This window comes from Marmota flaviventris, chromosome 5 (assembly GCF_047511675.1).
Source record: "Marmota flaviventris isolate mMarFla1 chromosome 5, mMarFla1.hap1, whole genome shotgun sequence".
In the NCBI taxonomy this organism is placed as follows: domain Eukaryota; kingdom Metazoa; phylum Chordata; class Mammalia; order Rodentia; family Sciuridae; genus Marmota; species Marmota flaviventris.
Window position 1 is genome coordinate 29264205 of NC_092502.1, and position 21564 is coordinate 29285768.

Sequence of the window (21564 nt, forward strand, 5' to 3'; positions counted from 1 at the left end):
TCCTCCTGCCCCAGCCTCCCAAGCTGCTGGGACAGTGACTCAGTTGTGTGCCCACCATACCCAGCAACCATTTATTTTTCAGAGTCTGCAAATAAGTGCTCCATTCATTCTGTCCAGATTTTATGGCTACATAGTTGGACAGACTGGATGGAATGTGTTTCTTTTATCTTACTTTATCCTGTCTTAATAGGCAACTTAACAAATTAGGTCCATCAATTTAAAAAATTAAGGAATTAGTTCTTATACAACTGGTCTTACCAATTTTTGACAGCTCTATCACATTCATATTACTGATCGAACATTCTTTTTGATGTCGCTACCATCTTCTTTGGCCCCTTGGTTTATATTTGTGAACCCTATTCAAGTGTGCATGCCAACTACACTGAGGCCAAGATCCAAAGTTCTTGCAGCAAGCTTGTCTCCTGGTACCATATCAGGCCATGAAAAATGCATAGGACCAATGTTTTGTAAGCTAGGTTAGCCAGATCACAAAGTCATTAAATTATTGCTTGTCAATCAAAGAACAAAGTATTAAACTTCCCATTCCTGTCTTCTCTGTTCTGTTTTTTTTTCCTGGCCGTTTACCATTTCTCTGTTGTCTTCTTTCAGCTGAGACAGGTTGGAATTTTTCAAAATGAACTTTATAGGGAAGATGGATGATAAATATAACTGTACTGATTTTGAAAGTGATAACAAATCTAGATCTGTACAACCTTGCCCCACCTGGAAAGCTCTTACCTGTCCTTTTCTATGTGATCCTTGAGTCCACCCCTAGAGACAACCAAGGCAGGCTTGTTGACCCATTTCACAGTTGAGGCAAAGGACTCTTAGATGTTTGATGTGATTTTCTCAAGGTCTCAGTTTTGAAGAAGCAGAGTAAGGACCAGGTAGACTTCCAGGCCACAAATCCAGTGTATGGGCCATAGCTTTTACTTTGATTGAAAGGCAATCATTTAATGACTTTGTGATTTGGCTAACTCAGTTTACAAAGCATTGGCGCTCTGAATTTAACATGACATAGTACAAGGTAGACAAACTTGCTATGAGATCTTTGGATCATAGCCTCAGTGAGGTATGGTTGGTATGCACAGTCTGGTAGAGTTCAAGTCATGAACTAGGATATAATTTGTTTCCATTTCCATGAACTTTTATTAAATACCTATTATATTTCTGGCACAGCTCTCAAGTAAACCTAGAAAGTAGAAGGATGGATCAGGTCATTCCCCATTTCTGGCCCAAATGTGACCCAGGAGATCATTTGCATCTTCCTGACCCTAGGGACTTGCCAGAAGGCTTTGAGGAGAAGTATCTGAGCTTATAGAGATCTTCTTTCCCCACAGTCATCCAGGCCTCATTTGAAAAGGAAAAAGAAGCCCTTACCCACTCCTTCCAGGAGGCCAAAGCTGCCCTTCAGGTGAGAAGGGCTGGGCCATGTTAGTGTATAGTGGGGTTAGGGAAGGACCCAAACCAAAGGCTTCCAGGTATGAGGGAGCCAAAGTGACTATCTTCCATGTGTCCAGGCCCCTTAATGTGGTGACTAGATTCTTAGCTAAAGATGTGATTAGGGTTGTCCTGTTTTTCCAAGGACTGTTGGGAGGATCTTGGCAACTGAATGGACTATGGTTTGAGTAGAGCCCTGGTAAATGCCCAGGGACCTGTGAAATCTTCGAAGAAGACTCTCACTGACTGCTTAGGGAAGATTTCTTAGAGAAAATGAGATCTTTGCTGGAACTTGAAAGATAGGTTAGAATTCTTCAGTAAAGAAAGATAAGAAGTGAGTGTGCCTTACGTAGAATAAAGCAATTTTTTCAAAAAGCACAGAGGAAAAGGGAGAGAGTGTGGAACACCTGAGGAATTGTAGGAAGTGCAGGATGCCTGGGGTGTAGAGTTTGGGAGAAAGGCTGAGGCTGAAGAGGAAGGAGAAGGCCAGGAGGTAGGAGCCTGTAAGCCATATTAGGAGGCTATTCTATGCTGAAGGCAATGGTCAAAGTCTGGGGGGAAGAAATTCTTGGCAAGGGAAAAACTGGAAACAAGAATGTCCCTTGCGGTTGAAGGAATGATATGATGTGTGGCCACAGGAAAAGCAGAGATCGATAAGGCTGGAAAAACTAATTGAGCCTGGTTTGGATGGGCTTTGAATGCCAGGCTCACTGATCTTTGTCCCAAGGGTTTGTGGAGCCACAAAAGGCTATATAGCAAGAGTTGGGGGTGGGATGTTTCAGGCAGTGGTTGAAGAAGGTTACACCTGCATCATTGTATAGGTTAGGCCAAAGAACCCCAAACTTTTCTTTCTCTGGGGTCTGGTGACATCCACGTTCAGGAGCCCAACTTTGATCACCTCCTTCCTGCTCCTTTCTCCAGGAGACCGTAGCAGGACTGACCTCACAACTGGAGGTCTTTCAGGCCAAGATGAAGAGGGTAGAAGAGTCCATTCTGAGGCGAAACTATAAGAAACACATTCAGGTAGGTGTAATACACCTGGGGGCCTTTCCTTCTTGATTCTCCAGGGAGATTAGGATTGGACAACAGGACAGGTGAGCCCATCTTCAAGGGCAAGGCTCAGACCTGACATTCTCACTTTCACAAGGGCCTGGAAGCAAGAGGGTCCCCCCTTTCACTGAGAAGCTCAGAGAAAGGCATATGGCTCAGTAAAGGACACAGCTTATGGATCCAGACAGAACCAGGTAGACGTAGGAAACCCACCACTTAGCACAGGCAACTCAACCTACTTGAACTACACAAGCCTCAAAGGGTGCTCTTAGAGTCAAATGAGATGAAACATATTGACCCATAACCACAGGCCAAGAGAGGGATGGGACTTACGAAAGTCAATCAGTGAGCCGGTGGCAGGATGGGAAGGAGGGAGGTAGTCCATGCCCTTCTCTACCTGATGGTCTGATGAGGTCATTCTATGTCCCTATCTAGGATTATGGGAGTCCCAGCCAGTTCTGGGAGCAGGAGCTGGAGAGCTTGCACTTTGTCATCGAGATGAAGAATGATCGGATTCATGAGCTAGACAAGAGGCTGATCCTCATGGAAACAGTGGTCTGTGGCTAGGAGATGCAGCCTCAGGCTGCTGTTTGCTGGGCACTTCCTTTGTAAAACAAGCAGGGGAAGCCCAGCCTGGTTCACACCGGCCTTGACCTGCCACCCACAGCTCACATCTTCAGCTGGTCTATGGCCAGTCCAGGCAGGGGCTCTTTGCCATCTGGGTCCTCTATGCCATCTGCATTTTTCTTGGTTACTTAGGTTGCTGTAACTTGGGCGATGCTTTGGGACAGGCAGCCTGCTAATCAGGAGGAGCTAGCACATGTCATCGGCAGGGAGGGATTGAGGGAAGAGGAGAGGCTGAAAGGTCAGGCAGATGTGGGAGGCCAGGATCCACAAGGACAAGGCTGGAGAGCGGAGGGCATTGAGGACACAGGTGGTTCTGTTTCTGGAAGAACAGAGGCCTCAGAAACCTGGGGCTGAGGGGTTAGGAATGCAGCTCAGTGGTAGAGCATTTGCCCAGCATGCACTGGGTTCAATCCCCTGCACAGGAAGAAAGAAAGGGAGGCAGTAGAGGGGAAGGAAGGAAAAGGAAAAGAAACTTGGGGCTGAATCCAAACAGACAGTGCTGTTCCAGAGGAAGTCTCCCTGGCCTCCCCATGTCTATACATCCTCAGACCATCTCACATGTTCCCTATAAATTCTGTTGAACCATTCTTACGATAGAACATACAGACTTAATTTTGTTTATATAGATCACGTCCTTCTGACTTTACGAGAACAAAAAAAAATACCCTTTCTTCTATGAACTGATGGAGAAGTGAGATGGGAGTGACTGTACTTTGTTTTTAACATTTTCCTGTAGAAAAATTATAAGTTGTTAGCCATTTGTTAACTCTTTAGCTTTATTTTTGGTGAATTTATTGCTCCATGAAATGTAGCATCTTGTCTAGAATGAATGAGTGTTTTCAGGGACCACCGATAAGAAGGAGGTCATAGTATACACTGGACCATGTGATTTTTGGTAGCTTTCTGAGCCTGTTCTGGTTTGTTACAGAAAGAAAAAAATCTGAAGCTGGAGGAAAAAATCACAACCCTGCAACAGGAATATGAGGACCTCCAAGTTCGAGCCCGGAATCAGGTGGTGGTGTCAAGGTAACTATCCCCCTGCCTCTTCTCCTCCACCCACCCCTTTTGCCAAAATCTCCAGTTGGAAGGGTCTCAGAAGAGCCTAGGGAATGTATTGACAGGTGGGTGCGGGACCTGTCTAGGGAATGCGGCTCCCCTTTTCCATGTGAGTCAGGAAACCCAATGGACCAGCTCTGCTTAGAAACCTAAGTCCCAGTGCCCTGGTCACTATCTGCATGTCCCTGTCTTGGATGAGTAGACTCTATGGGAGAACCCAATATGGGAAACGGGAAATCCAGAGTTGAACAGGCCCACGTGGAATGAATCAATTCTAAGGACTTTGTAAACGAAAGCTCATATCATGTGTCAGACATACCTTGTTGAATACCTTCTATCTTCTGTCATGGGATCCTCATAATGATTCGAAGACCTGAGTCCTATTATTATTATTATTATTCCCATGTATTGAATGAGGAAACTGAAATTCAGTGAGAGTGAAGAACTCATCCAAGATCACACGGCTAGGTTCTGAAGCAGAGATTCAGAGCAACCAGAACTCTCTGCCCGTGAGGACTATGCACTTGGTCAACAGATTGAATTGCCTCTTGCAAATGACAGGGACTGGGGGGTGTGGCCCTGGAGTGGGCTGGTGGCCTAGCTCAGGAAGGCCTCCCAGAGGGATAGGTTGGTCCCTGCAGCAGCTGCTCCTGGTAGCAACCCTGGGTTCTGTCTGCACCCACAGGCAGCTCTCAGAAGACCTGCTTCTGACCCGTGAAGCTCTGGAGAAGGAGTCGCAGGTTCGGCGACAGCTGCAGCAGGAGAAGGAGGAGCTGCTGTACCGGGTCTTTGGGGCTGACGCCTCTTCTACCTTCGCCCTGGCCTCTGTTACCCCCACAGAGGTCTCTTTCCTTGCCACATAAGGGGCAGGGTCTGGGCCCACCATGATGCCTATGGTCATAGCTCCTGCCAAAGACTTTCTGGAAAAGACAACAAGAGCCTACCAGTTCTTTATCCAGGAAGGAAGAAGGGTAGGAGTGAGTTGGAGAGCCTGGGTCTATGCCCAGTGTGCCCTGGAGGGGCTTGGGTCACAAAGACCACCCATGGGGCATTGGAGGCCCCGAGTAGTGCCTCTCCTTGAGTTGGCCCAGGGAACGAGCAAGAAGAAGCCTTTCCTCCCTCTGCCTTCTGTCTGTCTATGTCAGGAAAGTTCTGAGGCTTTTCCCAGGGGCAGCCTGTGCCACTTTGGCCATCTGACAGAGGAGACAACCTCTGGCCCCAGCTCATCAGCTTTGCTGCCAACTCACTGACTTGCCAACTTCACCAGGTGTTCTACTTCTGCCCAGGCCTTCTCTTAGCCTCAGTTTACCCTGCCCCAAGATGATTGCAGTCACTGTCAAATGACTGAAGTCACTTAATGTCCAATTCTAGGATTGTCTGAAGGTCTGACTAAGGGCTGGGAGTTAGACACATCCTGTGGATCAGTGAAAAAGCCAATGACTGGAAGGGAGTCTCGGAAGGCCCTGAGGGCTAGCAGGACCAGGTTGCCACCCTGGCCAGCCTCACTCCTGGTATCAGACTCTGGTCGGCCCAGGACCAATGGCCAGAACTCCTCCGTCTTTGGCAGACATGGCTCATCCCCAACCCTCCTGGTCCTTCAGTCTCAGTGCCATTTTACTGGGTCTGAGGACCCTCAACAGGCATAGATTCAACCTCATCCCTCTACAGATGAGGAAACCAGAAGGGGAGCAGACCCCACAGTCAGGACTGGGACCTCGCCTGTCTGTCTGGGAAGTTCAGATCCATGACAGCCTTTCTCCTCCTTCCTCTACCTTCGCCTGCCCTTCCAGGCTTTCCTGCACTCCTCCTTCTGCCACCCCTGATCCAAGGCCCCAGGCTTCCATGTGGTCCTCCGCTCCTCCATCAGTAAAGGGGTGGCTGGAGTGACTGACCTCAGCAGGATGACAGCATGTAGATTCTAGTCTTTTCTCAGGAAGCTTCAGGTCAGCTAGAGACTAATAATAATCCCTGCACCGAGCATGTTCATCAGAGTGCTTCCTCACACCCCTCCCTTGCGTGGTGTTCTCCCTCCTTAGCAGGCAGAGCAAACAGAACACAAGAGCCAAAGGATCTTGCCTGAGGCCCCCAGCTCCAGCCACAGACCCTGAACCAGATGGTGGGAAAAGTCAGTCCACATCTTCCATCAGATATTCTGTGGTGGCATCTTCCCCGACCACCTCTTTCATTCCCTTGGATACAATCTCCATCCAATTCCACTCTAGAAATTCAGATGTGTCTGTGTTTCTCCCTTTCCCTTGCTAAGCAGGGAAGAGAGTGGGCTCGGGGAGTGTGGAGCTGTTTTCCCAGCCTTGGCAAATCAGGTTCTCTAGGGGCCCTGAGGCCAGCTCTGGAATGACATGCTCATGGAATTTTTCATGCAACTTTTTTTCATAGTGTGTCCATGTTACACTAGTCTGTTGGACATTGATAGGCATGACTGAAAAAGAATCCGCTGCACAGAATCTTGGGAAGCTCTAGGTTCAATCAAGTTAAACAAATCTGCACCCTGCAGGACTCTCAATAACTTAAACATGCTAGTGCATTGCAATTCTCCAAGAAGGGGACCAAGTCCCCAGCATCTTCCAAACTTCTTTGATGAAGCTTCTACTCTCCACCGTCACCCCGACCCCCTGAAAGCACTTGAGGCTGCAGAATGCACTTTAGAAAGCATCTTCTGAATCAAGAGGGGCAGGGCTGAGGAAGGGGTACATTGTGGTGAGCGGGGGCTTCCTTTGTGTACCCTGTAGTAGGTGTGAATGGAAATCAACTCTGGTCATACCTTTACTCTGGGGCCAACAAGCTATGGAAACTAAAACATGCAATAAGTTATTTATTTGGTCTCTGTGTTTTTCTGGAAGAGGAAGGAGGTAAATTCTCACTGAGGGCTTCTGCCAGTGGCAGGGATCTTTGAAGACTAAATCCCTGGGCCTGGGTAGCCTACAGATGATTCTGGGATCCTCCTTCAACTACTTACTTGAGCCCCCCCCCCACCCCCGCTGGTCCTAGCTTTGCCACTCCAGGTGTTTGCTGCTGGCCCTCCCGGCGTACCACATTGGACCACTCACTGACATAGGGGTACAGCTCAGCTGCAGGGGACAAAATGGAAATGTTCACTAGCTACCCCTGGTGCCATTTCTGACTCAGGCACCAGCAAGCCGGTAAGAGGCACCGTGTATCTCTTCAGACAAAGGGAAAGTGATTGCTCAAAGCCACACTTGATGACACATGGTAGGTATCAGACCACCTAAAAGGCAGGTTCTCTAAGAAAACCTTTAAGTTTCTCAAGTTCCTAGAGAGGAGCTGAGTTCCCCTTTCCTGCTCAAGAAGCGTTCCAGCCAGGCATAGTGAGGTACATCTATAATCCCAGCAACTCGGGAGGCCGAGGCAAGAAGATGACAAGTTCGAGGCCAGTCTCAGCCACTTAGTGAGGCCTTAAACAACATAGCAAGACCTTGACTCAAACTAAAAAATAATAAGGGCTGAAGATATATATATAGTTAAGTGGTAAATCACCTCTGAGTTCAATCCCTGGTACCAAAAAGAAAGGGGGAAAAAAGGAAGAAACAAAAATGTTCCAAAGTTAACATGGGTCACAGCATTTCCTGGTGGGCGTTCCTGGGTCCTCTGGTTCTATAGGGACGTTGTTGGGTGCTACCTCCATAAGGAGGGTAAAGTGCAGACTCCATCATCAGAAATGTTTGGGAAACACTGAGTCAAACAAAGGAAAATTAGAAACAGACCACTGAATCCGCCCTGTGCATGTATCTTGAATCTCCAGTGCCAGTGATACTTCGTAGAGGCGGTGTTTTCTTGAACACATTTTTGGGCAGTGGGGCAGGGTGGGACAGAACTTTGTGGCATGTTATCACCCTGAGGAACATGCTTAGGGAAATGCTCACTTATCAAGCCATGTAGCTCAAAACCACCTCTTCATTTTCCCTTCGTGGGTCTGTTTCTTCCTCTGACAAATTCCTCACCCTTTCTACCTCCTAAGGTCACTGTATGACATCTTAACTGGGACCAATCCTTGGCCTCTCACTGCAGGGAACACAGAGATCAACTCAGAGAGTTCATGATGTACTGGTTCAGACCACTGAAGATTGGAGTAAGGTGCTGCTGGAGCACTTTACGTTAAGGGGGAACTGAACACGCTGACTGGGTTCCACAGGCCTTCCTTTCAGGACTGCTAAAGATGGTGATCTTATGGAAAAGTCACAGCTTACAGAACACCTGATTTCTCCATCCTGTACTTTGTGTACACTTACACTGGGTTCCAAATCCAGGGCCTTGTGCATGCCAGGCATGTGCTCTACCACTAAACTATACCCCGGTTCTATTCTTAAGTCACCTCTGGCGGGGGGACAGTTCCTCACAGGTTTTTCGGTTCCACTCTTCCCATTTTGATCTATACAAGGTCAGCTCACTGCTCAGGCCTTGTCGATGTCCTCAGAATCTGGAGAATGATTCTTGGGTCCCTTAGAATGGGCCACGCTGCTCCCCTGCATATTCAGACCACCTTGATGAGAGAGGTGGGTCTCTGGTCTTGTATGAGGGACATGCGCACCTTTGCTTTTACTGCCATGGGCCAGGAAGGCCTTCCACCTACCTAAACCCATACTTCCAAACTCCTGTTAAATTCCAGCTCTTCCAGAAAGGCTTTTTAAGAATTCTTCAAGTCCTTGGTGTTGGTAGCATACTACTATTTGGCACAGATGTCCTCCAATCACACACACAGCCACAGGACTGAACACATGCTCCAGCCTCATCTTTGTGTGGTTGGGACCAGCCTGGTCATGCCCTTGAAGATGACTCCCTGACCACTCTATCCTAAGTAGACCCAATCACATCACTCTGCTTTATTGTCACTGTAGCTCTTGGCACTACCTACATGACTAGGTGTGTCTGTCTCCCTCTTCTCCCTGCTTTGAGTATAAGCTTCCAGGTAGCAGAAGCCATAACTCTTTGACTCATCATTATAGTGTCAGCCCCTGGCACAATGTTTAGCATGTGGTGAGTGCTTAGTAATTATTGCATAAATTAACAAAGAAATTATACATTCTTTGGCAGTGAACCAAAAGGTAGCTCTATTTGACAAATGAGGAAACCAAAGCCCAGATAAAGGAAGCGACTTGCCCCATGTCACTCAGGAAGCAGTGTCACAGTTGGGGCTAGGTTCATCAATTCCCAACAATGGTTCCATTTTGCAATGATCACTCTTGGCCTTCATTCCAATCCCTCACTCCCACCCCTCTGCCCCAACACACTTCCATGGCATATACACATGCACACAACCTCCTTCTGCCCTCTGCTTACCCCCTGTCCTGGATATTCCCAGTTAAAATCCACAGTAATCTCTGGTTCACCCAGAATAATACAGGTCTCAGTGAAGTCCTCTCCTAGCTGGATTGATGTTGTTGAAGCCTGGATGGTGGGTTGAGGGGAGAAAGATGTATCTTCCACAGATAAGAAGGGAGAAAAGGTGGGGGGAAAAACTATGTTGACAGGTTGTTATGACTGAATTGTTGGCAGGTAAATGGATAGAGAAATGGATGAATGAAATGAATGAGTAGTACAGTTAAATTGAATTAAATGAATGGATGGAGAGGTTAGATTTATGAGTGATTGAGGTGGTTGAATTGGCAAAGGATGTATGAGTGGATATAAAGAATTAATGGAGGGGCTGGGTTTGTGTGGCTCAGAGGCAAGCACTGAGTTTGGTCCTTAGCACAACATAACAAATAAAATAAAGGTATTCTGTCCATTTACAACTACAAAAAAAATGTTTTTTAAACAAAGAATTAATAGAGTGTAGATGGATGAAGGAATAGTTGGCCTGATGGGGAATGGATGGATGGAATGGTTGATTTGAGAGAGGATGGAGGAATTGAATCCTTTGACTTGATTGACAATAGATGATGGACAGGCTGAACTGATGCAGCCTAGATTGATGGCTGGTTGGCTGTCTGTTATATGGGGCAATAAGGTGCTCTGGACAACATGGTTAATCACATGGAGCATTGTTAAAAGCCATTGGGTTGTTTAGAGCACCATAATTCACACCCTCTGGACCTGAGGTTTCTCAAGGTACAACAAGGGTTCTCTTTCCATATCCCTCCGTTCCCTGACCACTCGGGGACTTAAGTTCATGCACAGTTGATGTAGATTAGCATGTACTTGATAGAGATTTGTTTCATGCCACCTAGGCTGGCCAAGCAGAAGAGAAAGCCAGCCAAGGAAGCTCAGAGCCAGTGGATGGTGAATCACTTCTTCACATCAAAGGAGATGTCTGTCCCATCCACTGGGACTTCTTCAGGAGGGAACTCCCAGTACCGAGTCACCTGGGCCAGGAGGTTGGTCACCTGGCAGGGAAGCAGCGCTGGCTGATGGGTGTGCAGCTGCACCACCTGGTAGTAGTCTTCTGTGGGTACCAAGAGCTCCGCTGGGTCTCAGAATGAGGGAGAGAAAAATAAGCCTAGGATAGATTTGCACTTCCACCACCCAGGAGCATGAGGTCCCTGTGGGGCCTGAAAACCTCACTTTCTCTGCCTTTCCCCATTCTCCACGTTTCCTCTCTCATAAGGGGTCCTGGATTAAGAATGGAAAGACAAGCCTGCTAGTCCCAATGTTGTCTATGTATGTCTTAAACAAATCCTTTTCTTCTCCTGCATTTATTTTGGTTTTGTTTGTTTTATAGGGTCTCCTCTTTTTAAATTATTATTAATTTTTTGTGTGTGGTACTGGGAACCCAGGGATGCTCTCCCACTGAGCTACACCCCCAGGCCTTTTTTTTTATTTTGAAAAAGGGTCATGCTAACTTGCCCAATATGGCCTCAAATTTGCAATCCTCCTGCCTCATCCTCCAGAGTTGCTGGGATTACAGGCATGTGCCACTGCACTAGGCCTGGTCTTCATTTTGTACAACAAGGATTCAGACATCCTGCTCTCTAAGGAGCCTTCTATGTGAAAATATTATAGGAAACACTGAACTTGAAGTGAAGAATTCTGCTGCGTATAGATCTTAAGCTACTCACTTTCTTTCTGTGAGACTTGTTTCTTCTTATATGTCAGTTGAGAGCAAGAATCCCATTCTGGCCTATTTTGTGGAGCTGATAAGAAGCAAATGAGATATTGAATAACCATGGGAAGCAAAAATTCATCAGACTCTTTCAAAATACTTTTAACAACAGAATCTTAGATCAGACTCTTGGAATCATAATGGTGCAACGTGCAGGAGTTATCTGGAAACATTCTGTATTTGTAATTCCCAATATGATCAACTTGCCACATGTGGCTACTGGGCCCTTGAAATATAGCTAGTGCAACTGAAGAACTTGATTTTTAATTTTATTTCATTTTCATTCATTTAAAACAGTCTTATCTGTTTAGTGGCTTCTGTTTTGGGCTCCAAAATTAGACAAATACAATGATTCTTAATTTTGGCTGCACATAAGAATCACTTAGATGGTTTTTAAATGACCCATTCCTGGGCCTCACCCCCAGACCAAGAGAATCAAGAGCCTGCCTCCGAGTGGGGGTGGGGGGAAGCTCTGCAAATGAGGCTAACATGCAGCCAGAGTTGGGAAGCGCTGGCTACTATTTCTGACATCTGCTTGAAGATTTCAGATGCCCAACAGAGCTTGTCCACACACCATTCAGTCAGTCCTAATGGAAGTGGGGCCCAGGAATCTGTTTTTAACATGCTGGTGGTCAGTGAGGGACAGGAACCTCTAGGTTGGATAATTACCCTAAGACTGGATTTAAGTAAGAGTCACTGCCGACTCTACATGAGTCTTGCATTTCTTCAGCTGGACAAAGTTGGACTCTTCCTCCCTCCATGAAACTAGTCACAGAATCTCAGAACGTCACAAGGATCTTAGAAAATGACTAGCACTCCCCTCATTTTACAGGCAGTCTAGAAGGAAAGCCTTGAGAGAGAGAGAGAGAGATGTTTGGAGGACTTCCCCTGACACACATTCTTGGAAACCCTGACTCTAGGGCACCTATGAAGAAGACTCAGGTCTTTCCCTGGTGGTCCTCTCCTTCTGCGCACGTCTGGTCCAGCAGCTATACTCCCCGGTGTCCTGAGCTCACCAGCAGCCCCCGACGGTGCGGGCTAAAGAGCTTGATTCTGAAAGACAGTCGGTGGGGGCGGGTGCAGCATTTAGTTAGCTCAGGGTCCTCCACACCCTCCGGACTTTCACCACCTCGCCCGCCCAATCTTTTCTATTCTTTCCAACAACTGTTAGGATTTATATTGGCCCCACCCACGGTTTCTGATTGGCTTGCCGAATGCCCTGGCTTCAAGCACAACTTCTGATTGGGCCGTCTGCTCCCCACTGACCTTGGCCACATCAGGCAAATGTAATCCCTAATGCCCTTGAGCTCCTTGGCACCTTCTCTATGTACTCTTTTTTGGACCATCAGATGCCTTCTTCATACAAAGAAGGTGGCGCAATAGTTCCCAGATGCATCCCTTTCTCTCCAACATCATTACTAACAACACTAAGCACCTCTGGACCCTCACGGTTGCCCCAACTTGTCACCACATCTCTTAATTTGCCTGACACACAACATCAGAAACATCTTCTTAAACCTTCATGCTAATACCATCATGAAAGCCTTGGGCTACCCCATGATTGGTGAGGATGACATCATTGTTCTCCCTGATTGGAGCAAGGGCACTGTTTGGGCAACAATAAGAGAAATTATAGCAACTGTCCTTCTCATGGCCCAAACCGTCGCCAGGAATGTCTGCAGATCAGCTAAATTAAATCAGTCCAAGCCACTGCTTTCAAACCCAAGTCCTCTGATCTTCACAATTCAAAAGGTCTCCCCAAAGAGCCTGCTGGAGACCTCTATCCTGAAATCCATACCTGGCTTTAGAGGGAAAAAAAAAAGATGTCACAATCATTTTAGGAAATTTTTAATAGTTTGGATAAAAATTTATTCTGAATCTCTCACATGGAGAGAGCACTTCACAATTCACAGAGCCTCTTCCCACCCACATTCTGGTTTAGTCCTTCTCATAGCCCCAAAATGGCACCCAGTGCACACCATTACCAGCTTCTTGCAGGTTGAAAAATTAAGCCTCCCACAGAACAACTGGACTCACCATATTAATGAGGTGACCAAGAACACTAGTGTCTGACCTCTAAAAATAGAAATTCTCTAAGGAGGTAGCCAGAGAAGGGCAGGTGAGCCCAGTGAATGGATGGATCATGGGTTTTAAGCTGTGGCTGCCAGACTTTGAATTTCTGCTCCATCACAAACTAGCTACATAACCTCAGCCAAATCACAAATTTTCCTGATCCCCGTTTTCTTCAGTCACAAATGAGAGTGAGAGCACTTGCCTAGTAGGACCATTATGAGTATTAAAAGAGATAATAAAGTACATGAAGCCTTTAGAACACAGTGCCCTGCATATAATAGAAACTCAATAAATAGTTGTCATCATGAACAGTGTTATTAGTTTCTTGTTGCTACTGTAGCAAATTACCACAAACTTGGTGGCTAAAACAACATTAATTTACTATCTTACAGTTGTGGAAGTGAGATGTCTGAAATGGGACTCCTGGGCTAAAAATCAAGATAAGCAGAGCTTTATTCCCTCTAGAGGCTTAAGGAAAATGTTTTCTTGCCTTTTCCAGCTTCTAGAAAGCCCCCATTTTCCTTGACTCATGGCCCTATTTCTCCATCTTCAAAGCCAGCAACACTGAACAAATGCTGTCATCTCTGGTTTTCCCTTCTGGGTCCCTGTTCTACTTGTCATTATACTGGGCCCATCTGAATGAATAACCCAGTACATGCTCCCAAATTTAAGGTCAGTAGACCAGCAAGTTAATTCTGTCTTTAGCCTTAACTGTTACAAGCCACATAAGGCTCTGAGGATTCAGATGTGCACACCTTGGGGAAGCCATTATACTGCCTGCCACAAATAGTATATTTTTTTAAAAATAGAAATATAAAACCTTAGGGGCAGTGGCACATGCCTGTAATCTCAGCAGCTTGGGAGCCTGAGGCAGGAGGATCACAAGTTCAAGACCAGCTTCAGCAACTAAGAGAGGCCCTAAGCAACTCATCAAGACTGTGTCTCAAAATAAGAAATAAAAAGGGCTGGGGATGTGGCACAGTGCTTAAGTGCCCCTGTGTTCAATCCCTGGTACCAAAAACAAAACAAAATATAAAACCAAATCTTTAATAGCCAAACCTTCATGGATAGGGGCCTTTCATGAAATAAAAGCAAGTCAATCAGAGGGAAGGAAAAGGGAGGGGTTTGGAGCACTGGCTGGCTTTCTGATTGCCCAAATGGGAAGGCTGAATTCAAGAAGCTGGCCGGGAAGGAAGTCTCTGGATTCTGGACATCTTCCTGTTTGGGTTTGAGTTGAAATCTGACCAGGGTTTGTGTTGAGTGGGGCCCAGAGCTGAGTCTGTGCTGCCTTGGTTCTGACAGGTCCCACAACAAGCCCCAATTATAGGGTGACTGCAAATGCATCTTCATTAGCAGAGACCCCACCTCCTGGGGCTGAGCGGGCTGCCGGGCCTCAGGAAAGGGCCTTTCAGGGTACATCACAGGATTTCTTTTTTTTTTTTTCTTCTTTCCAACTATTACTTTATTTATATTACTATGCTTAAGTTACATGGAAAAAGACAACCAAGCAATTCTGTCCCATTTCAGAAAAAGGTTCCAATCATAAACCACCAGTTATGTGGTGACAAGTAACTAGGAATAGTGACATCTTTGGGTCAAGATTGACAAGGAAGAATGGGCTCTGCTACAGTTCGTCTCCAACAAGAATATGGCACACCACACGGGCTAGCACAAGCCATGCTAACACTGAGCCTTTAGCGCTGGGCACAGATTCGGATCTCTTCTCTGAAGCTAGCAAATCAAGTGAAATAACTGGGTTTTTTGTTTGTTTGTTTGTTTGTTTTTGTTTTAAGAAAAGGCTTTAAAATGAAGCCCACATAAGTTTAAAAACCATGCTCTTCACATATTTGCCATTCAAAATTTACATAAAACACACTTTTTTCACTCTAATAGCCCAGATTTTTTTCCTCCCATAGCCCACCATTTAGCTGCAGAGACTCTTCTGCCTCAAAATGTAAACATAGGGGAAAAAAGTTAACAGCAACTGCATAATATTCTCTCTACACACTGCTGTTGGATGGAAAATACAAAATTTAAAAAAAAAAGAAAAGAAAGGTTCCATCTTAGATTCTCACAACCTCTTGTTCCGCAGTTCATGAATCCAACTCTGATGCTAAGGTGACAGTGTATGTAAGTAGATTTTTGTTTTCAGTGAAGGAGACCTGGGAAAAGATGGATTTATCTCTTTTTCTTCAAGAGTTATCAGGTGGTACGTGCTCCTCAAAGACCTCACTCTCTCGAACTAGAGCATGTTCCAGGATCACACGGCCTTCCTTATAACGCTGGCTGTCTTCAGTAGCAAACTCATAGATCCATCCCAGTTTGCTATTGCAGTTTTTGCAGCTCACTTCTTGAACCATGTGGTGGCCAGTGAGCATGACCGGATCTTGAACTTCATTGTATTATAGGTTAACTACCTTGTTAAAAAGAAATGCTCTACCGGTGGCACCTGTGAACTGAGTGGAGATGAGTTCTGAGCTGTTAGTCAGGATCATGTCACAGTTTGCACAAGAAAACAGACGGGTACCACCAATATGATCAAGGAAAATTCTGCCCATTTTGATAGCTGAAGTTCTAAAAAACTCTGACCGGCGTGCCAGCGGCTCTTCGCTCTTCAGCTGGGACGAAGCCCCTCAGGTACCTGCCTCTTCCCTTCCACGTGAAGCCCCTTAAGGAGCATCTGAGAGCTCGAGATAGAAATATTGCCAATGACCACACAGTATCTACAGGAGGAAATTAGGTTAACAACATCTCTCTAAATCCTATTCCAAACACAACCCCACCTCTTCCTTTGATGGCTGGAAGCTGAGAGATGGAGGAGATATCTCTCTGAGGCCTTGACCTCTCCTAGGAATCTAATCTACTATCAAGTTCTAGGCTACAAATACTCAGGCCCTGCCCCTGATGGAACCTTAAAACTGTTGTTCTTTATAAGCAAAATTGTAGATGCTTAAAGAACCTAAGAGGGGACACACAGACTCTAGGGATTACATAATTTAGTGTGATGGGTTTTTAAAATTAAAATACTATTGCTACCACTTATTTAGAGCATATGCACTAGCTCTAGACTAAACATATATGAATATATCATTTAATCAAAGCGACCCTATAATTTTGAAATTATAATCTCCCCATTTTATTTTTAAGTACATGGAGTCTTAGAGACTTGTCTTGTTAAATCTTCCAGTGAGCAAAAGATCAAGTATTTGTTCTGTCAGTTTCCAGAATCCCACACTCTGAACCACCAAATGAGGGACAGATTTTTGCAAGAATTAAAATGAGAACCTCTGAGTTTCAGATCAAAGAGGCCTGTTAGGTTTAGAAAGGCTTCAAAAAGCAGCCAGCCCATCCTTGTCAAGTACAGAAACTGACCTCAGAGAGGTAATGGGACCTGGCCAGCACCTCACAGTGAGTGAAGGTGCTGAGCTTGGAACTCAGAAGTGGGTTCCAGGGCTCCTTACCCTTCCCTTGATGTCAATAGTGCACTCCTGGGAAAATCAGAAACAAGGGATCTCAGGATGTCCAGGAAGCAAAAAGATTTGCCAAGATGGAAAGAGATGTTCATACCTGACACAGATGAGTAGGCAACAGGCCAGGAACATGGCTCTGGGGTCCGTGCTGGTGCAGCCTGGTGCTGAGATGCTGGTGTAGTAGCAGAGATTGCCAGAGACAAAGACTGTTGGGTCCAGCAGGGTGTGAGCAAGGCAGTGACCAGAGACCCCTGGAATGGGAGGAGAGGGGGCAAATCAAAGTCCTGAGTCCTGGCTTCTCTAGGACTCCAAATGAAATTCCTTTTTCTGAGTTCCCCCTGCCAAGGTGAATGGAGCTATTCAAATCCCTGCTTAGAAAAACAACAGTTCTGCAGCAGGAAAGGAGGGTCCCCAAGGACAGATGGGGTATGTGAGAGAGAGCTGGAGGGGCCATTGAGGGTCACAGGAAGGTCATTTGGGAGCCTGGGGACAAAATATGTGTGTGTGGCTAGGTGGGAGGTGGGGCTTGAACCAGCTTTGAGGCTGGGGTAGGCTGATGCCCATGGACCAAATACAGCCAGCTAGCAAGCTGCTTTGACATAACCTATATGATTGGGGGGGAAAAAATTGGTGCAAGTTAAAATTATATGCAGGTACAGTGTCACATACCTGCCAACACCTCAGGAGGCTGAGACAGGAGGATTGATAGTTCAAGCCTCAGCAACTTAGTGAGCTCCTGCCTCAAAATAAGAAATAAAAAGGGCGGGGGATGTGATTTAGTGGTAGAGCACTCCTGGGTGCACTCTCTAGTACCGAAAACAAATAATAATAATGTTTCAATTTTAAAATTTCAGTGTCCATAAATAAAGTTTTATGGGAGCAGAGCCACAGTCATTCTTGACATGTTGACTGTGTCTGCTTTGTGCACTCCAGCAACAGAATAGTTGCAACAGAACTTGTGGCCTCCTGAGCCTAAAATACTTACTGTCTGGCTCCTTACAGAAAGTTTGTTGAACCTTGAACTAAAAGATGGTATTTCTAAAACATAAATTCACTTAAACAAATAAAATTTATTCTCAAAAAAAAGAAAAGCTGATAAAGCTTAACTTCCACTGGACCAACCCACCTCCTACCCACATGAGGCCCTCCTCTTTTCTCATTGCCTTGGGATGTCTTCCAGAACTTTTTCTGCACTATCCCCATCCCCACATACTGGACATCGAACCCAAGGGTGCTTTACCACTGAGTCACAACCCCAGCCGTTTTCATTTTCATTTTTAATATATATTTTTTTTAATTTTGAGACAAGCTCTCACTTAGTTGCCCTGGCTAAACTTAAACTTGAAATCCTCCTGCTTTGGGCTCCCAAGTAGCAGGGGTTACAGGTGTGCAACACTGCACCCAGCTCTTTTTCTGCATTTATATATATGTATGTGTATATGTGTACAGTATTATAAGTTCTTTTTCTTTTCTGTAAATGGTTTGACGCCATACATATTTTTCTTAAACTTGCTTTTTTCTTCACACTCAACAGGGAGTTTTGGCTTCTGCATGAAGCTATACCTCTTTTCTTTTGTAAGTGCTCCATAGTATTCTGTGATTTAGCTGTGCCACAGTCTGTCCACTCCTTATCACAGGGAACTGAGGTTGCTTTAATATTTTGGAGTTGAAAACAATGTGGCAATGAGAATGAACTGGCATCTCAAGGTTCAAATGGCTACAGTTTTCTTGAAAAAAAAAAGTTAAAAGAAAGAATGCTATTCAAGGAGACATGCCTCTAGACCAACTTTCCCTCCTGTGTGTTTATGACCTAAGTAAACACCACAGCTCAACTCCCTTAAATGTAGCCTTGAGCCTCTTGCTCTCCTGCAGTTTTGCTGCATCCTAACTATGGCCTGTAGCAAGAAGAAAACCTCCAGTGTCCCGGTGGAAGTGGGATCCCTCCCTATGAAATCAGCGGGCATTTTTGGAATAAGGTAGAAAGCAGGAGATAATTGGGAGTTGGGCTTGGGCTCCGGTTCTTGCTTTGCCACTCACTGGGTGAACATGTGCAGCCTTCTCTCTTGGCCCCACGTTCCCCAGGAGTTCAAGACAGGTGTTGAACACCCTGGCTTTCCAGGGCTTTCACATTCTTCAGTGTCTGAGTCCCACAAGGAGGGGAAGGACCCTGAGAGGTTGAGCTTCTGGCCACACCGGCTCTACAGGCTCAAGAGAAGTGCTGGGAGCTTGGCTTTGAACCCAAGTTCTAGCTGATGGTTTCCCAGGGGAGAGATTTCACAAGAAAAGTGTCCATGAATCCCTGATAAGAGTGATGCAGGGCATGCTGAAGGCCCTGGAGAACACACCATTATGCCCCCGAACCCAAGTTCTGGGTCTAGAGCATGGGCTGTTGTCCTAGACCCTTGGTCCTGCTGTGTTTGTTAAAGTTTGAAATTGTACAACAACTTAGGTGATCACATCCTGAATGCCTGTCTGCAGCCCTTCTAGGAAGTAACGATGAGAGCTCTCTGAAAGCTGGGATCAAGTCTACTTTGCTTAAGGCTTTGTCCCAAATGTCCCCAGTGCCTTAGCACAGTGCCTGGCACCTTGGGGACACTGGGCAAATATTTGCTGAGAAGATTAATGAGCGGCTGGACATAGCTCAGACTTTTCTTCTAATCCAAGGGCTCCCAAAGGGGCCAAATAACAGGCAAGTGGGGAACACAGCAGCTGGACATAAATGGTCCAGGCAACTTCATGAAACTGAAAGGTCATATCCTTCAAGGTATCAACGCTGGGGTAAGTCAGTGGGTGAGGAGTGTCTGGAATAGAAGGCCTCGGGAATAAACTGTCATTTTATCATTTGGTTTTCTTTCTTTTCTTTTTTTCAGTACTAAGAATTGAACCCAGAAATGCTCTACCACTGAGCTACACTCTTAGCCCTTTTATATTTTTTATGTTGAGGCAGGGTCTCACTAAATTGCCCGGGCTGGAATTGAACTTGCAATCCGCCTGCATCAGTCTTTCAAGTTGCTGGGATTATAGGCATGTGCCACCATGCGTGGCCATCATTTAGCTTTTATCCATTAAATATTTATTATTGTCTATATCTTACCAAGGACTGGAGATATGAAGAAGACTAAAGTCATTAACTAAAGTCATAAATAAAAATATAATTACCAATTGGGATCTATGTTATGATGTAAAAGAAAAAAGATGTGGCATATCTATTTTCCCTGTACCTCAGGAGACTGAGGCAGAAGGATTAGGACTATCACAAGTTCAAGGCCAGCCTCAGCAACATAGTGAGATCCTGTCTCAAAATAAAAAATAAAAAGGACAGGGGATGTAGCACAGTGGTAGAGCACACCTGAGTTCAAATCCAGCATCACACATACACAAAAAGATAATAATTTAAAAAAAAAAGAATTAAAAGAGAAAAACAATGAGAAGGAGTGTGTAAAATGTGTTGGAGGATGGAATTAGAAAGGAATTCCTTTCTAATCCTTGCTATTTAAGAAGAAACCCACTTCAAGAGCTAGTGAGGCAGGCTGCTCCCACCCAGGCTTGGAAGAACTTTGATTCCATGCAGAGTGAATGTCTTATGCAAACAGAATATTTCAACAGGATTTTGGGTGAGTCTTGGCATCTTGGAATCCAAGAAAGAGGATCTCAGAGTCAGAATCTGAATCTCATAGAGACTTGAAATAAACAGAACTTCAAGAAGTCAATGGAATCTTGGAATGTTGAACACCTGCGTCTTTACATATGACAATGCAAGGAATCAGAAGGTGATTCGTTCCCATTCCCCTCTCTCCTATTTATAGTACAGATAAAAACAACGCTAAAGTGGAAGGTCACCCAGCCAGAACTAACTCCCACCTCTTATTATTAATAGACCAGGCCTCTAGCCATTTAGTGAACAGAAATAGCAATGCTTATACTTATTTTCATGACTATGTGGTAGTTGCTGCTAAATGAGTTGGAATTCATTGTATCAGTAAATTCCAACAATCTTGGGACATAAATACTTTTTGTATGGCCCATGTATTATAACTGAGACAACAAAAACTCAGACAAAAAATAAATAAATGGTTCGTGGTCACTCGGCTAGAATGTAGTAGAACTAGATCCCAGGGCTTTTTTGTTTATTTGCTTTTTAATTTAAAGACTGTGCTTTAAAGCACTGTGCTGCCCTATTCTAATTACAGCTACTTTCAGGCCTACCCTTCTCACAGTGAGCTTTACCTTTCTAGACATTTCCTCTTGGAGGTCACAGTAAACTCTGGAACTGGAATTCAGCCTGACCCTCCCCAGTTCAAAGAAGGCTTCTGAAGACCCAAGTTCTGTTAAATCAAAAGAAGTGAGTTTGTTTATGGTACCCAAGAAACAGTATGGGATCAAAGAAAGAGTCTTGCACATTAGAGAATTCAGGCATTCGACAGTTGTGTTGGGGCCAGGGTTGTGGCTCAGTGGTAGAGCGCTTGCCTAGCAAGAGTGAGTGAGGCACTGGGTTCGATCCCTGGCTGTTGAGAGCCACAGCGGAGTCGGGATGGCGCCTGAAGGAGTAGTTGAGAGGTGACGCCAGTGAGCCATTAAGATGATGCTAATTAAGTTAAGCTGTGTATAATTGCTGTGACTGGATGATGCTGGATTGAAACAGGCTGTGTATTCAGTTGTATATGGACCCCTGCTGTCCCGCAATAGGGCGGCTCCTGCTGCCTCGGGCCCCCGCTACTTTGAGTTCCGGTTGAGTTTTCCCGTGGTTCCGGTGGAGTTCCGTTGGAGCCTGGT

At 45.5% G+C, this 21564-nt stretch overlaps 1 protein-coding gene and 1 pseudogene across 1 annotated transcript in view; one reads left to right on the forward strand and one right to left on the reverse strand.

Annotated features, from left to right (window-relative positions):
- The window catches only part of Ccdc69 (coiled-coil domain containing 69), a 50355-nt gene extending 43349 nt beyond the window's left edge, over positions 1–7006 (forward strand). The window contains exons 5-9 of the mRNA XM_027954781.2: positions 1341–1414; positions 2362–2463; positions 2926–3045; positions 4046–4143; positions 4859–7006. Coding sequence (XP_027810582.1) covers positions 1341–1414; positions 2362–2463; positions 2926–3045; positions 4046–4143; positions 4859–5036 — 572 coding nt within the window. The 3' untranslated portion in view covers positions 5037–7006. The remainder of the gene's footprint in view (positions 1–1340; positions 1415–2361; positions 2464–2925; positions 3046–4045; positions 4144–4858) is intronic.
- Positions 7007–15175: 8169 nt separating this feature from the next.
- Positions 15176–15909, reverse strand: LOC114107386 (protein yippee-like 5; annotated as a pseudogene).
- Positions 15910–21564: the final 5655 nt, after the last annotated feature.